This window comes from Melanotaenia boesemani, chromosome 4 (genome assembly GCF_017639745.1).
Source record: "Melanotaenia boesemani isolate fMelBoe1 chromosome 4, fMelBoe1.pri, whole genome shotgun sequence".
NCBI classification, from domain to species: domain Eukaryota; kingdom Metazoa; phylum Chordata; class Actinopteri; order Atheriniformes; family Melanotaeniidae; genus Melanotaenia; species Melanotaenia boesemani.
The window spans coordinates 21,190,235-21,207,327 of NC_055685.1; the positions used below are offsets into that span (position 1 = coordinate 21,190,235).

At 39.2% G+C, this 17,093-nt stretch overlaps 2 protein-coding genes across 3 annotated transcripts; one reads left to right on the forward strand and one right to left on the reverse strand.

The window, feature by feature from the left end:
- The first annotated feature begins 46 nt into the window (after positions 1 to 46).
- Positions 47 to 3,381, forward strand: LOC121637964 (guanine nucleotide-binding protein G(I)/G(S)/G(O) subunit gamma-13-like). 2 transcript variants are annotated; one of them, XM_041982348.1, is made up of 3 exons: positions 47 to 362; positions 2,783 to 2,892; positions 2,972 to 3,381. In XM_041982348.1, the coding sequence occupies exons 2-3, from the start codon at positions 2,795 to 2,797 to the stop codon at positions 3,075 to 3,077; spliced, it is 204 nt and encodes a 67-aa protein (XP_041838282.1). In that variant the 5' UTR covers positions 47 to 362; positions 2,783 to 2,794; the 3' UTR covers positions 3,078 to 3,381. The 2 variants fall into 2 exon arrangements, with proteins under 2 accessions (XP_041838282.1, XP_041838281.1); XM_041982347.1 differs by having other exon boundaries at positions 51 to 362; positions 2,788 to 2,892.
- Positions 3,317 to 15,816, reverse strand: chtf18 (CTF18, chromosome transmission fidelity factor 18 homolog (S. cerevisiae)). The gene is made up of 22 exons (XM_041982343.1): positions 15,556 to 15,816; positions 14,832 to 14,918; positions 14,595 to 14,739; positions 14,130 to 14,319; positions 13,900 to 13,992; positions 13,560 to 13,612; positions 13,334 to 13,457; positions 13,023 to 13,247; positions 12,841 to 12,938; positions 12,610 to 12,733; positions 12,369 to 12,505; positions 12,147 to 12,240; positions 11,940 to 12,038; positions 11,713 to 11,843; positions 10,927 to 11,044; positions 10,591 to 10,815; positions 10,283 to 10,432; positions 9,261 to 9,391; positions 7,778 to 7,922; positions 7,564 to 7,659; positions 5,296 to 5,365; positions 3,317 to 3,566 (listed from the first exon to the last, which is right to left on the reverse strand). The coding sequence occupies exons 1-22, from the start codon at positions 15,641 to 15,643 to the stop codon at positions 3,445 to 3,447; spliced, it is 2,745 nt and encodes a 914-aa protein (XP_041838277.1). The 5' UTR covers positions 15,644 to 15,816; the 3' UTR covers positions 3,317 to 3,444.
- Between the last annotated feature and the right edge of the window lie 1,277 nt (positions 15,817 to 17,093).

Here is a 17,093-nt window from a genome sequence, read left to right on the forward strand (position 1 = left end):
TCCCTTTGGAGCGCGCCCTCATTTGCGTTATTTCCTGGCACTGATGAGCCACACTGCGCGTACAGATTTGCATACAGGTGCATCATCCGCTCCAGCCCTCGTTTGACTGTTAAAGCAGGCGGCAGGTTTCTCCGCCCTGCGCATCCCACATCCAGTCGCTACCAGCAAAAAGCGCAGGGGAGTGCCTCTGCGCCGCGGACAGCCGAGACACATTCAGCCTGTTCCTCCGGACTTCTCTGCCGGCCAGACGCCACCGACTTTTCACTCTGAGCGGTTATCAGTCCCGTTACAGCCCGGCCTGCATCCTCTGTACACCGGCTGCGTACGAAATCGACCAGCGCTCCTCTTCGACAGGCCCGACGGTAAGAGCGGCAGTTTGGGTGCTGCATTTCTGTTTCCATCCATTATTATGGCGACACATCAGCGACCGAGCTGATGTTTTCGTGCTGTAGGGTAACAAATACACTAGGATTACTCTACGCAAATGAAAGGAGACTTAAATTCGCAATAAATGCAAAGAAACTGGTAAGTAAATCCCTAATTTGTGTTATAGAGACTGCTGTCACTTTAGCACATTTAGAGAATATAATTTAATGATGGAGGCCTTTTCATGGACCAGCATGTTGGATGCTGGTGCTGGAAACAGGCAACGGGTAGCCGACCTACTTTGATCCATTAAAAAGATGAAGAGAAGAGGAGGAGGTGGTGGAGGGGTGTTTCTGAGAGAAAAGACTGATGGTTAGCCTAATCTCTCCTGTTCTTGCTATAGTGTGTGGCCTGTGACAGGGTGGGGCTGGATTTAATAAAAGATAACATAAATAACAGCAAACATAAGCCGTGTATCTGGGAGCCAGAGATAAAAAAAAGTGTTTTTAATCTGTACTTTCACACCACTGCATGAATCTCTTCTCTGCAAATACAGTGCATATTGTACATATTGTAAATCTGGAGTATAGCCATTGAAATATAGTTGAATTGGCAAATCTTTAATGCACAAAGATTTTATTACCACTCATTTCAGCTATAATCTTATAATTCAGAACTTTGCAAATCAGTTCTTCTGATGTTTTTTCTTTGGTGACATGGTAAATGTATAAGGGTGGTGGAAAGGTACTTTATAAATATCAAAGTTTGAATTGGTTTCACAAGGAAATCTGAGAAGAGGAACAAAAATGTCCCAACGTTTCCACGACCAGCAGAAAGCAATCATGAATTTGAGCAGAGGGCATCCCTCAAGTGAATTCACCACCTTTTGGTCTGTTTGAGGATGGTCTTAAAAGAGGAAGCAGGCCATTATCTCACAGTTTTCCATCTTCATGAATGGATGAAATGTGCTGCAGTTCAGCCAAGTTACTTTATTTGAATACCACTCATCAGGATTGTCAAACTGCAAAACTGGTTTCTTTCACAAATGACTAAAGGTCTTGTGTTCGGATGTCCAACAGGCCTGTTTACACAACCCAACTGATAGACCAACTTAACCCTCTGGTGCATGAATTATTACAAAACAGTACCACATTTTTTTCAAATAAAATATTTTACTTCTACAGACATGCACATTGATGTTTTTTCTGTATTTTAATCTTATTAACTTTTAGTCTATATTGATTTTTCTATTTAATCTATGAAAATATTTATAAAATAATATCTTGTCATATTAATATAAATATTCTATAAAAACACCTGGATCATTTTCTTGTCCTGTTTATCACTGAGGCAAACGTGGTAATTACAATGTATGTATATATATCAAATGTATTTATTCTTCATACGTGGCAGAGTATTGGTGACTCACTAAAGTCCAATGAAGTTACTCATGTACGATCCACACCCATGCATACATTTAAAAACAGCCTTTAAATATGTGTCCTCTGTAGTGGACACTGTACATCAAAGGGTTAAATTGTCCAATCCAATCCAGTGTCTGTCCAGTTAAAAAACGCTTTGAAGAGCCTCAGCAACGATCAGGACATTTGACTTTCAATTTCTGAGTGTTATGTGAAAATTTTAAAAATAGTGATTTTAAACTTCAGTTATGTTCTTCCACTGTTGTTTACTACCTATTAAAATATTAATAAATACTTTTTCACTGGGTGACAAGTCCTTTGGTTGTGTCTAAATCAGTCCCACAAAGTGCAGAAACCTGCTGACAAATATCTAGAATCTGTTTCAGTCTTCTGCTGAAAATTTATCAGCTTGAGCAAAACATGATAGAAAATTCACAAGCACTTAGAACTTAATATTGGATCACCAACTCTGTTTCACTGCAGCAACACACCTGATTCAAATGAATGTGTCATTAACATACTTGTGCAGAGCTTGACAAGCTCTTGGAGATCCCTTTTATTTGAGTGCATACACATCCTCTACCATCCATGCTGCAGAAAAATGCAACAACTTCTGGTGACTATCTCAACTCAGCTTTTATCTAAAAGAAAAAGTGACCACCCACTCACTCTTTATTGTGGCTTCATAGTCACTAAATTATGACTCAGTTAATGAGCCGAGTATTCACAGGCATGCAAAATGGCTTGATGAGAGAGAAAAACTAAACTAACAGTATAAATTTTTTTTTTTTTTTTTAAAAGTCACTGACATGAGCTTGTAACCCTTAAAAAACAAGCAAAAATTCACCAGTTTTGTGTGAAAGTGCAACTCATGCGATCCTGATAGCGTTGCAGGTTGTCTTGCTATTCTTGCTTGTCCACAAAGAAAGCTTTAGTCAGCAGTTTTCTTAAGTATGCTGTTTTTTGTTTTGTTGTTTTTTTTTTTTTTTTGCTAGAACAGCATCATAATGGAGGAATTAGACGTCCCACAGATGAGAAGAGAAGTGGAAAGCCTTCAGTACCAACTGGCAATAAACAGAGAGAAATCCTCCATCACTGTTACAGAGTGAGTGTCTGCTGTCCACACATGCAGTTACGTTTCATGTTTCACATCGATGTTGACAGTAATTTACTTTCTTCTGCAGACTGGTGAAGTGGATCGAGGGCTGCGTTTGTGAAGATCCATTTCTGAACCCTGAGTTGATGCGAGCCAATCCCTGGGTTGAGAAAGGCAAGTGTGTGATCCTCTAATGATCACACACACTTGGAAATCAATCAAGAATGCATCCAATCTGAAGAATCATGCACTCCCACACAGCCTCGCTGCACTAACTCTCACACTCACTCCCTCTCACACACACATTATTGCTATTATCATGTTTATTTATTGGGAGATTCCTGTATGCTATTATCTGATGTGAAGACCAATGTGTGTGTGCGTGTGTGTGAGTGTATAGCACTGAGTAGCTTTCTAGAGGTTTGAAAAAATGTTCAACAATACCTTTTTATTGGCTCTTTACACTGTCAATTCAAATAAAGACTGTTTTTAACAGAAGGATTATGGAGCAATTTGGATGATTTAATTTCGCACAAGACAAACAGATACACAGAGTGTGTGTTACAGTAGTTCTCTGATGTAGACGTTTCGTCTGACAGCGTTGGACATGCCTTCGTTGAACCGGAACCACACATCACTGTTGCCCACAGCTGTCCCCATAGCCAGAACTGCACTCTTCTCACCTACAGAGAGGAAACAAGGTTTTAATCTAAGGATCTAGCTAGCAATTACCGGCTGGACAATAAAACGCGGGAATCCTGGTTTTACGAGGTTTTGTGATTATACCATCACATCAGTATTGAGCATGTCTATTCTCTATAATTACAAAGAGCTGGTCAGCCGTGTCTGTCAAATGTAGATGGCGTTTACAGCTTTCGTTTTACGTAAACCACCACAAGCAAAGATATTTTGGAGAAATTTTAAGATTGGAAGAAGTTTAGCTTTTTTCAATGTTTCTGATGAGATGTGTCAAAGTGTGCATAAAAAAACGGATGGAAAACTAAACTTTCAGGCCTTAAGCTGCTCGTTTGGTCAGATGAACACAACAAACCTTTAAAAGGTGATGGAGGTATTTTACACATTTCTTAGCACTTATCATTTAACGTTTTAGCTAATCATCATCATCTTTGACAATTAATTCACTCAACTAATTGAGTCAAGTTCCATCAGAGAAATAAAATAACTTGATTTCCTCTCTAATGAAGGAACTAGTAGCCTTCATAGTTTTATGATACTGGAAATATTCACAACTGTTTAGGTTTTGTGTTCCTGAGACTGAACCAGCAAGCAGAAATCAGAAAAATGCATTTAATTACAGTGACTGCTTTTTCCTTTAATACAAATATACAATCCTAAGATATTTTAGCAAGTTAGGCACACAAAAAAACCTATATATTTATATTTAAATAAAAGAATAATGTGTTTATCTGACTCCGGTAAAATGTTGCAGAACGAGATGAAGGAGCCGGTTATAAAAGAAAAGCAAAGACAATGTTTAGAAAATGCCCAACTGCAAATTAATGAGCTAATATTGTAGGAGTTGCTGCGACTTGTCAAAGCAGAGAGGGTCAAACTTGAAATAAATTTTTTTCTCTACCATTCTAGCACACTGGGGACAAACCCATGTATGTGAAAGATGTCGGCATATCAGTAACAGCAGCAGGACGCCTGTTTTAGTTCATAAATTCCTGCAGCTGCTCCTGCTTTGACCTACAAACGGCTCCAGCTCCACTTTTCCACCCTCATGACCTCGGTGATCAATTGTTTTCAGGAAAGTTAGTGATTTCAATCACTCTACTTTTAATTACCACAACCATTAAGCGCAAAGTCTATAATACCTGTTTCCCTCTCTGTTAAACAGAATAAATTATACTATATGATTGTAAAGTACATGATAAGTATAAAAAAAAAGCAACATCTTGGTATTTATTACGGTATACAAGTTATGATAAAAAGTAAAATGCTTTTCCCAAAACTGCAAATGAAGTGGCCATATTATTTTACAGAAATATTGATGATAAAAATTTTAAAATTAACTCATATTTGTTTCCATTGAGACACAATAACCACTCAGTCTTGCGGAGCCTCTAAAGTTATAATGAAAACATGGGTAGAAAAATGTAGAGTAGATACTACTTAACATCTAAGTTGTATTAAAAGAAGACTAACTATTTCATTGATTAGTAAACAAATAGAAAAAAAAGAAGTTGTCGATCAGGTTGTGTAGGTTTTCTGTGCCGCTAAAGAGATTTTAATAATATTTAATTGGGAACATGAAGGTGGCTGTGCTGATCTGTGTGCACCAAATTAGAAACATTACATAACACACATCCCTTATCACCTCTGGTGTGGGTGGATCCGACGTGCCTCGTGAGGCACACCAGTGTCACTTAGCATGGGTGTGTGCGGTACCTGTGTCAGAGGACCGCTGCAGTTTCTGAGGTTTGGGGGCAACAGCTCGACCAAAGAAATCCACCTCCGGCTGCAGGACACAAACATACACAAACAGCGTGAAAATGAGGATGAAGTTAGTCAAGAAGTTGCTAAAACATTGTCCTCTGTAACAAGGTCAATATCAGCATGCACACACACCTCCTCTCATTAGCCTAATTTTTCATTTTCACCATTCAGGCCTGTGACCCAGTGGCTTCTAATTATCCTCATTTCTGCCCTCTAGAGGCTTCATTGCTGAACTATTACAACACTGCATTGATTGTCAGTCCAACTGGCTGCTACTTTCTAGCCTCCTACGGGCTTTAACAATCGCTCGCATCCGTGGGAGACTCTGTAATGATAGAACATTATCTATTTCTGGCTCACTGTACTTCAAAAACCCAGAGTAGCCTCTACCAGTCAATTATCGCTTACATCAAGCTTATTACTGACAAAAGGAAACTTATCTTAAAAACTGTGACATGAGAGGTCCTCCCCACCTCAGCTGCAATTAGATAATCAGCACCCCTCATTTCTTTTTTTATTCTAAGTTATCTCGCAGATGTAAAAATAAAAAAAATTTAAAAAAAAGAAGTTGGTTTTACCCCTCTTTTTTTTAATTTTTTATACCTAAACACTAGATTCTAACACATTTAGATTAATTGATTTGGATCAAGTGGCTGAAACTCATATCCTTTGGTTCAGCTTAGATCTGGGTCACATTACTGTTACAGTATTTTTATAATAAATTATAAATAAAATTAAATAATTGAATGTTTCAAAATAACAACAAAGGAATATAAATGAAGCATCATTTTGGGATTTTCACACATATCTTTAGCAATGATCTGAGAAAGAATACAATGAATACAAACTCAACAACGTAACGTTTGACAGTCTCTGTGGTTCCAAATCTGGGGTTCCCGGCCCCCACAGGGTGGCACCAAAGAGCACAGAGGGTCTGTGAGGCTTTCACTGTCAAAATTAAATTACCACTTACAAAACAAAATCATAACTTACAGACTGGAAAATCAAAACCTCGGTTACAAAAGTATTTTTAAACACATATCCTTAGTCTAAAATAAAAAAAGCTACTTGGAAGGCCACACCTCAGTAATTAGTGCATCCATCCATGGAGTGTGTGGTCAGCAAGCGAGCAGAGCTACAGTAGTGGAGTAGTTCATGTCCATCCTGGTAACCTTTTAAGTAAGGCTATCTGTGTCACGATCATGGGCTGTGTTTGGGTCATGATCATGTATGTCGTTTTTTAGTTATAATTTTGGCTTATAGTTCTGGTTTTTGTCATGTTTAGTTTCTGTTTTACGATCATGGTTTAGGTTTTTGGTTTTGTCATGTTAAGTTAGTTTTCCCTCATGTGTTCTGTTTTCTGTTCCTGGCTCGTTAGATCACCTGGTCTGATTTCTCTTTCACTTCACCTGTTCCTCATTACTCCCTCTGTGTATATGTGCCCCTTGGTTGTCAGTTGTCTTTGTCAGGTCCGTGTGTTTACCCCTGTCGTGTCATGGTTCCTGTTTTGAGTGCCGGAATAAACCTCGGTCAACAGCATCATTCTGCCTCCTGCCTTACTGTCTGCATTTGGGTCCTCACCTCCGCCGCCATTCATGACAATATGTTGATAGGCAAGTTTATTTGTATAGCAGAATTCAATGACAGGGTGATTCAAAGTGCTTTACAGAATACAAGAAGCATAATTTAACATTAAAAATAAAAGAAAAAGAAACAAAGAACACTGGTTAAAAACTATTAATACATGAATAAGTTTAAATATTCACTTTTTAAAATAAAAAACATTGAAATACAGCAGAACAGGTGGGTCTTTAACTTGGATTTAAATTGAGTGTTTTAGCCCTCGTCTAACTGATCACAATAAAACCAGTCCCCACAATAACGTGTCAATGCACAAATTTATTTAGAAACTGTTGCCAGCATGAGTTAAATTAACATGACAGGCACTTACTGATTATAACATTAGTAGTTTGAATTAATTATTTACCGGAAAAAAAAGTTTTGTTTTATTTTTCTCTCTAACTGCTTCTTATACTCAGCGTCCGGTTTGAACCAGAAGAAAAGGGCACTTTTAAATGTCTGATTATTTGGTTCTGAAGAGAATTTGACAGACCGCAAACTCACCAGCCAAAACAAACCACACATTTCCCTAAATAGAGGAGGGTGTGTATGAAAACATCCTGAGTGAATAAAGTTTGTGAGTGGGTTTGTATGTCTCACCCTGATCTCCACTGTGGTCTGTTTGACGATGTTCTCCAACCTCTGCTGATGGTTATGGGTTAGTTTAGGTCCAGCACTCCTTTTAGCTTCTTCTTTCTGCTCCATATACATAAACACACACACAACATATAATAAACAAATCGAGCTAACACAACAGCAGTGACTTGATTGTACGTACCAACAATATTTTAGGATAAATGTTTTGCCGCCTCACCTTTGGAGGGTTTCGCTGCAGCATCAGTTGCTCGGCTCTCCTCATCCTCTCCTGCTCCATCTCTCTGCTGATGGTCTGTTTGGCCTGATATGTGAGCTGGCGGTGCGGCGGCAAGCCGGAAAACCTCGCCGCCTCCTCAACACGTCTGCAAATTCAACACAAGAAACAGGACGGTGTATATAAAGTAATACAAACACACTTATGACATGAAGCTGAGATAAAGGTAAACTTAGAAGGCAAATAAAACAATTTCCACTGAATGTAAATTCTCTAAAACCTTAATCTTCTTAAGAGTTTCAACGCACACACACACACACACAGAGAGAGATAGTCTCAGCCTGTGCTTGATGGAGCCACAAATACAATAAAATTACTGAGTTACAGTTATAATAAATGCTATAATTACTTATAACTGTGCAATCTGTGAAACAAAGAAAACTAAAATAGTGAAAAAACTATAGAAATAAATTTAGCTATATGCACATTCAAATAAATTCCTGAATATCAGGACAGTACAAAAAATACAGTCTTACTGCATAAATACAAGACTGTAATCACTGAGAATATTGCCACAGAACAAAGAGCCTTATGTTACAGCACAGCACGGTTCAAGCTTTTAAAATGTTAAAGCTCTTTATCTGCAAAACTAGCTTAATATTAATTACTGCACCAGAATCTGACCAGTGGGATCTCCCCAAAATAATAAAAATAAAACAGAGCTGTCCAGTGAAATGTTCCTGCTGGGACTGCTCCTTTCTGCTGTCCTTGATGTTAATGTTTATATCCAAATTGCGCTCCACCACGGCTTTTTCCTCAAGCTGTCAGAGAGTGGTGTTGTGGTGAGCTAGAGAGGGCAGGTACAGGAAGGTGTAGACCAGGAGCAGCAGCAGCAGAGCCAACAGCAGCGGCAGGCACCAGTCGTTGGTGACCAAGACTTTGTCGCAGCGAGCCTGCAGGAAGGAGCCGTCATGGACGCCTGGCTGCTCTTCAGTCCGCTCCGTCACAGATGAAGTTAGTTGTCCCATTCTGACAATATCACTCTTTGTTAAGCTCAGCAATCACAAAAAAAGAGGGTCAAAAGGGAAGAAAGGCTTTCCAAGTCAAAGCTTTGTCCAGACTTAATGTTTATCTAATACTCTTGTGTGCTGCTTTGTAAAAATGAATTCCATCATTAGTTCTCTAATCAATCCAGACCTAATCTATCCATCCTTTCACTTGTATGTCCATCCACCTGTACACCATCAGCAAGGTTTTATTGTTTTTTGCCATGCTGCTTCAACGCCATAACCTTTCTACACACACACACACACACAGACACACACACGGCAGGTGTTAAGGGGATTATTCTCTAAACCACCATGCAAAGAGCCAGCATGTGGACAAGAGCAGTGACCTTCAACACCGGACAAACACACATCTGCTCTGCATGTTTCCATACAAACTAGACAGCACAGTGCAAGTGTGCGAATGTGTGTGCACTCACGGCTCCAACACGTATGTGTACTGCCCCTCTGGTGTGCGGTCCTGCCTGTATGAGAGGTTGTAGGCCAGCATGGTGTTGATTAGATCACGCATCTGCTCCTTCTCTCTGCTGCTGAATAGCTGTGGATTAACCTGAAGAAAACACACAACATCTAAGCCACAATCACTCCAATTTATACTGGTCCAAGGACAAGTGCTGCTACAATGTTTAAAACGCAGAGGCAAAAATAATATCCTCCCTTTAGCTTATTGATAATACTCAAGTACCTGAAAAATAAGTTTGTTTATCAGAAAGCCATTAAGCAAATATTTAATTCTGAAATAGCCAGCCTATTAAATATAATTCAGACTTGTGCCCTCTGGACCACTGAGGTTAACAGATGGGACGCTGCTGATTTTTCCTGACTCACTTTCAAAAACTCATTTACAACTTTTCTTTCCTGTGAAACCCGGGATAAGTGTCTGATCTGTTTTGTTTTATTTGTACTTTCTATGCATGTCCATTGATCTTAATCTGTCTCTATGCCTTCTCTACACATACTGTTTAGTCATTTCATTTAGACTCCATTCCTTAGTTTCTTTAATTCATTTCTGCCAAGTCTTTAATATCAATAGGAAAATGTTACAGAAATAAAGTGTTTGTACAAAAAGTATTTTTAGCTAACCTTCCGTTGTCATACACCATCATAAGTGTATGTGTGTCTTTAACTTATGCAATGTACCACTTATGCACTTATGTAATAAGGATTCCCTAAATTGTGCCCATCTGAGTTGAAAATAATGCCAGTACCTTCTGACTTTTATTTGACCAGCACTAAAGCCATAAAATCTATTACACAGGTTTATAGCAGTGAACACCCAGCTTTGTGAATATTAAAATTTAAATAGTTCTTAACACATATTTAAAAGGCACTGGTGGCACTGTAAAGTCACTGTGGAGGATGCGGGTTGTGTTGCTGCTAAACTGTGTTGAAGAACTTGTTATGCTTGTGTGCCAGACTTATAGTATCTGGTTTCACTTACAGGCCGCAATTTGGGACAGATGATGTCAAGAAGCAACGTGAGAATATCGAGGGTCAGGCTGAGCTGGCTGATTCTCGTTCTGATGCATGCTGGGATGTCAGCCAACATGGTGGACAAAGCATTCCTGCAGCTGAGGAGACGCGATAAGGCCTGCCGAGGACACAAAAGTGAATGTAGTGATGACATTGCAGCTATTTCTGCTAAAAATGTCTCAAGTATCCATCTGTTCCTTTATTAATATAATTAAACAGAAAGTGTTGTTTTCCACTTCATGTTGCACCACACTTGTTTATGTGTTAGATTTGTACCTCTTGATGGCTGTGGGGATAGCTGATGCGGGGCACATGTGTGTGAGCAAACAGGAAGTGAAACGTGACGGACAGGAATGGCAGATATTTCATCAGAGAGAAGTTCTGTCCGTGAAGAATCACTTGGTTCAGCCTGTCTGAGAACGACAGCCACTCCAGAGCCTCGCCCACACTCTGCAGGTTGGGGTCCCGCACACGCATGGACAAATAATTATCATACAGACCCTGAGGAAAACAGAGATAACTCATAACTTTTTGATGTCTGCCACTATCAGTGCTCCTCCTGTGCAGAAATTGGAAAAAAAAAGTAGCATGTTGGGCTGTTGCATTTGTTACCTGAGACACCTTTTCATACTCCCCACTGGAAGAAGCAAGGTGTAGAATATGCTGGAACCTTTGAGATCCACTTCCTGAACTCAGTGCGTCTTCCTCAAACCCCTCACCGATACGTTTTCTGAAAACACAAATCAATATTTTATTATTCTCGGACTGAGTGCGTTGACCTGGCTCAGTTTAAGTTTGGACACCCCAGGTCAAAGCCCTAAAAATGTTGTAGGTAATAGTGTGAAAGTGGTTAGACAGGAAACAGGCAGACAGGTGGGGATGACATGCAGCAACAAGTCAGGATTCAAAGCCAGGCTGACTGAAATCTTCTAAATAGCTTGAGAAAAATTAGAATATATTTTCTAATTCTTATTAACCTGAAACAACAAAACTCCCTGAAAGGCCAAAGTCAAACATTTTATGGTGAGCAGGTAGCATCGTGGCATTTTTCATAGTTTGTAAACACCTTATAACCAGTTTAAAGTCTTTTAGTTCTTATTTGGGGGTTTTCTTTTTCCTCCACTAATATTGTAAAAAGCTTTTAGCTCTGTAAGATTCTTGGGCCATCTACGGATTTTTGATGGTAGTTTGGAAGACAAGACTGATGACCATACAACCTTTAGTTGGTGTTTCTGCAGGTATTTCTTGTGGATTTTCAGAGAAACTATCCAAAGGAACAGATATTTTGAAACTTTTGGTTGATGCTGTATTTAGATGCTTATTTCTCTAATTTCCAGGATCTCTGCTAAATTTCAAAGGTAACACCTTCAGCATTTCATGACTTCAAAACCTCTGCACCGTTTAGTTCGTGGTAACTGGAAGATCTCTTGCCACAGATGGAAAAAGCCTTTGTTCTGATCTTTCTGTCCAATAGAGACACACTGAATCGTCCTTGTGTCCAGCTGCTTGAGGCCACGACCATGAAGAAACTGCATGACCAAGAACAAATATTTTAATGTAGTTACAAGGTGTGTAATTTACTGCTCAAGCAGCAGAGAGATCTACCTTCACGTACTACCACACACCTGTAGTGTGTTGATACAAGAGCGGATATCGCTGTCCGTCTTCTCACACAGCGACATCAGGGTGCCTGTGTCTGCCTTGAGCCCCTGCTGGAGTGAGATCTATAAGCAAAAAAAAAAAAAAAAAAAAAATCAGTTTAAAAAACAGATTGTCAATGTGTTGAGAAGTGACTATATTATTTCCTTTTCTGTATTCAAGTGTGTGTTGACCTCTGACAGTCTCTGCGTGAGGCGGGAAGGCTGAGTTGGTGGGAAAGTCAGAAGGAAGGCCTGCTGCCTAAGAGGTCTGAGAGCTGAAACATAACTAAAAGAAAAGAGTGAAAATATGAAAAATCTGCAATGAAATCAAAATCCGTTAACACGTAGAACTCATAATTAGCACATTCAATAAAACCCAGAGTTTGGCGCTGCTATGAAGCATCAAGGTCTTACAGGTCGTTACAGATGCAGATGATTGGTCGAAGCAGAATGGACTCCTTCTTCTTTTTCTTTTTTGCAGCCTCTGCGTCAGCCTGGCCACCGTGTCCATCTTTCCTGTTTAGAACTGATAACAGTATGTTGATGGCAGCCTGCAGAGCACCACAAAGAAGAGAAAAACTCTTTTCATAACCGAGACTGCTTTCACCGTTATTTAACTTTACTTTAATGGTTTAGAACAACGTCCTATACACACCGCAGGCGCGCCATCAATCTCATCGATAATGAGGCAGTTCGGCCTCTCGTTGACTCCTAAAACTGATTTCATCTGTGTTGCCGTGTCGATGCGTTTCTGGAACACCTCTGCACTACGATCATCACTGCAGGAACATCAACAGAAGTAAGATACAAGCAAACCAGAATGAACTAAACTTCTTCATTTAACACTTTAATTTTTAAAGGTGAGTATAGATACAGTCGGTCTAACCTGGCATTGATCTCCACCACATTGTATCCAGCATGCTTTGCTATGACATGAGCAAGGGTTGTCTTCCCTAAACCTGGGGGACCAGACAGCAATGCCACCTGGAAGAGACAGCAGAATAAATCACATCATAAAACAAGTAAAGATCACTGAATGAAACGGACATGAAAATGCAGCTGCTCTACTTTGAATTTGGGTCGTTTGTACTGGTCCAGTTCAGCATCCAAAAGCTCCTCGGTCATCTCAATCTTGCTCTTGAAGCGGTTTTGATTCTGATTTCCTTGATTGGGTTTGAAAGACTTCTGATTAGCAGCCTGTCTGTCCGACCGTGCAGGGCGGGCCTTCCTCTCTCTTCCAAACACAACAGTGTCCCAAAGCTTCAACCACTTCAGCAGACAGCGGTTGGTAAACTGCAGTTAAACAGAGTTACAGTTCGTAAATGAGAGGGTAGATTCATTCATAGTTATTAGATAAAGAAATACCACACATCACTGACATCGTCGCTGAGAAGCTCCGTGTAATGGCGAGGAGAAAATCTGTCCACCCACAGTCGAGACATTCGGCCATCTTTGTCGTCAGGATCTTCATTTTCAGACTCTGTAAACACATCGTTCACGCTGCTGCAATGTGACACACAGCCACAATAAAAATGTTAAAAAACTACACGGCTTCATTTGATTCTGTTGTCTTTGTGTGCATGATAAAGACATGTAGTGGGTTACCTAACAAGCAGCTCTGTAAGACGCTGTGATTCCTCAATGACCTGCAGGTGACGCTGCACAATTAAAAAAAATAAATAAATACATTTTTAATGTTTCTGCAAAGCGAAGCTTTTACAAGTTTCCGCAGTTCTCAGTCAGATTCGCAGCTCTCTTCAAGTTGTTTCAAATGAATTAAATAGCAATGGCCAAATACACGTGACCTAGTTCACAACAGGCTAAACCAGCAGCTGATTTAGGTACATAAATCCATTTACTTAATACATCCACTTATTTTAAGAATACTACTTCAGTACTTTTTTTTCTCCACAGCATGTTGCTGTGCATGCAAGGAGTTATTTACCCTTTCTGCCTCTTGTTCTCGAAGCACTCTTATTGGCACAGTCAACAGTCCCAGTCCACCATAGGAGTTGGGGACTATTCTGGAGTCCACTTTCTGGAGAGAAAAAGAATAACTATGAAAAACAAAGACATAACTGTTCAAGGTCTGACATGTTACAGTAAGTCAGGGTTTAGAAGAAGCACATAAATGAAGACTGTATGCTTTCAACATGACCGATTAACACATTTAACCTTAGACTCCGTGTCTTCTTTCTGTTTGAGGTAGACTCGATTACCAGATGAACCCGTCACACTGATGTATTCTCCCTCCAGAGGCGGTCGCTTCAGCACGTGGAGAGATGTTTGTGTATCTGTAGGAGGTCTTCTGGGAGTCTCTGGTATTAGAGTCAAGCCACTGATGTCTAATGCAGCAGGAAAAGACCTACAACAGGCAAACAAGATCAAAAGTCTATAAAAGCCCCTTGTAGACATGGAGCATTTTCTGTTAATCTTTCAGAAACTGAATGCTCCATGTCAAGATGAGCACCCTGGTGCTTTTCTGTAATAGCTGCAACATTAAGCTTACTTTGTTGGACCTTCTAAGATTTATGCATCACTTTCAGATTGGCAAAATGTCTGAGTTGCTGTCACATTGATATATTAGCATACCAGAATTAAGCAGGAATTTTTCTGCCCCTCCATGAATATGTTGCCTACCTGAAAGTGTGAGGGGGCTCATAGTGCTCAGGAGATGACGGTGGTGTGATGTCATCAAGCTGCGATGGGACTTTCTTCTGCTGATCTTGCGATGTGTTGAAAAGTCGTTTAGCCACATCTTGTTTCTGCCGCTTTGCCTTTGGAGCTTAAAGAAAAATGTTCAATTTAAGGCACAGAGTTAAAACAATAACCAAACAGAACACAAAAAAGAGACACGTAACCTGAAGCTTAACTCACTGATGGGTTGATCATCCAACAGGTGCTCTATGTCTGAGATGTCGTCACCTGGACGTGTCTGATGCTTTGCTGGCTTAGGCGATTCATCTATGAGATGATATCAAATACATTTCTGTTTTTATCGCTTCATTATATGCACTTACATTCATTTCCTGGGGACAACTTAACCCTTAAACCATAAACAGTGCTTGCTCAGCATCAACCCTCGCCCTACCTATCACCTATGATTGAAACTTAGTTGTTCATATATATATATATATATATATATATATATATATATATATATATACATACATACATACATACACACACACACAACATACGCACTGACTTAGCCAGAGTCTCCAGACCACACCTGATTAACAGGTTGCCCTAGGCTAAATTGTATCACAGCCCCAATGTCACCACCACGGCATCGGTCTATGTTTATAAAAGACAGAAGTCACTGACATACAATAAATCCGCAGATGGGCCGTGGGAAGTTTTAAGATGCGCAGGACAACCTGCGGAAAACTGGGTGCAAGTTTTCGAAGAAACTACAATAAATTTAAATGATAAACAAAAGTGTCCAGGTCTGATGCTTCAGTTTAGACCAGACAAGCACGGAGTAGCTCAGGAAATGCAGATGGACTTATTATCTTAACTTATTTGGGAATATTACATATACTATACATATACACATAATATTACATCAAAGTTCCCATTTGAGCTTGTTTCGACTTACTTTCCATCTGAGCTAACACTTCGAGCTCATCGGCGTAATGGTCGTCGAAGTTGTCCTCTATCTCGAAAAGTTCGTCATATTCGTCCATTTCGATCGCGTTAGGTTCACGATACAACAACAGAAACAGAAGCTACTTTAACTGACGCCAAATAAAGAAAAAAAAAATGCTTATATTGATATTTTCCTTTCCACGGTGACGGCAATTGTTTTCACAGTGAAAGGTTCCCGGCAATTTTTTGTTACGAAGTATTACATCCGGGTAATGACGGTTATCTATCCTTTGATTGGCTATTATTTCCCCCTCTGTCCCATCATGCACTGCAGTTGTTTTAATGTGCTCTACCACCTCAGACAATGTTAAGCTTTACTGGGGTCAAAACAACATTTAAGAAAGTTCATTCGCGTTTATGACGAATTGTTTTGCTTATTTGTTTGTTTGTTTTCTCTCTTTATGTATTTATATTTTCAGAGGAAGCTTGTTTTTATATTGTTTCCTGATTTATTTAATCATTATTAGGTGATAACCCAAATATACCTCTTGCGTCTAATGAAAATTAACTTTCATTTGATATTCCTCAAAACATAATGTGTGCTGGGTATTCAGCTTTTACATTTTGTTGTGTGAGTTTGTGTGTGAGAGAGAGATTAATGATGATGAGAGTGACGTCAGGGTGTCTCCATCACCACCATCTGCTCCTCATAGTAGACAAACACTGGCCAGCAGTTTGTGTGTGACCCTGAGTTAATTTCACATCAGGGAGCACAACAGCAAACTTACTCAACTCTGTTAGCATTCCTCCTCTTGGACTTTTTGTTATTTCATGTTATTGTACCATTGACAAGGATCAAGTAACATGAAATAATGATGTGTATTATATTTTTTGTTCTTTAGGATTGAAAAAAAATTCTCACACAATAATTTAAAAAACTTCCTTAATCTGTTTTGTTACATAATGTAAATATTCGAATTAAAATGGATTTCTATGGATTTCTAAGTGACACAAAATTTAAATAAAAATTTATACAACAAAGTCCGAGCAGGCTACAGAAGCAAACACATGCTGCTATGGAGAAAATATTTACAAAAAGTAAAATATTCACAGTCTCTTTTTAATAGGAAAATAACACAGAATAATGTATCCAATTAATTTAGTGTTAACTAATTAAAAAGATCTATAAAATATTAATAAGTATTCTTTCAAAGAGGACAACTTCCCAAAAAATAAGGAAATTTGTTTTTGGTGGATTATTTCTGTGTTGTAACAAGGCTTCTTTGCAATAAATCTTGTTTTTAGCCATTTTACTTTCCTTTTAAATGGTGTCACATTTGTATGTAAATGTATCTGCAGGCAGCCATTTCGTCCTCTTTGCACCCAAATTATGAAGGTAGTCTCTGATAAACCCCAGTCTGTAGGAGAGAGTGTTATTACCTTGAAGAATAGAGCTCAGTCCTTCCAATTGCTACCGAGGTCCCTGTTGGTAATTTATAAATTGTTTAATTGCCAGTATTTCTTTTTTTCCTCAGACTTCAATCATCC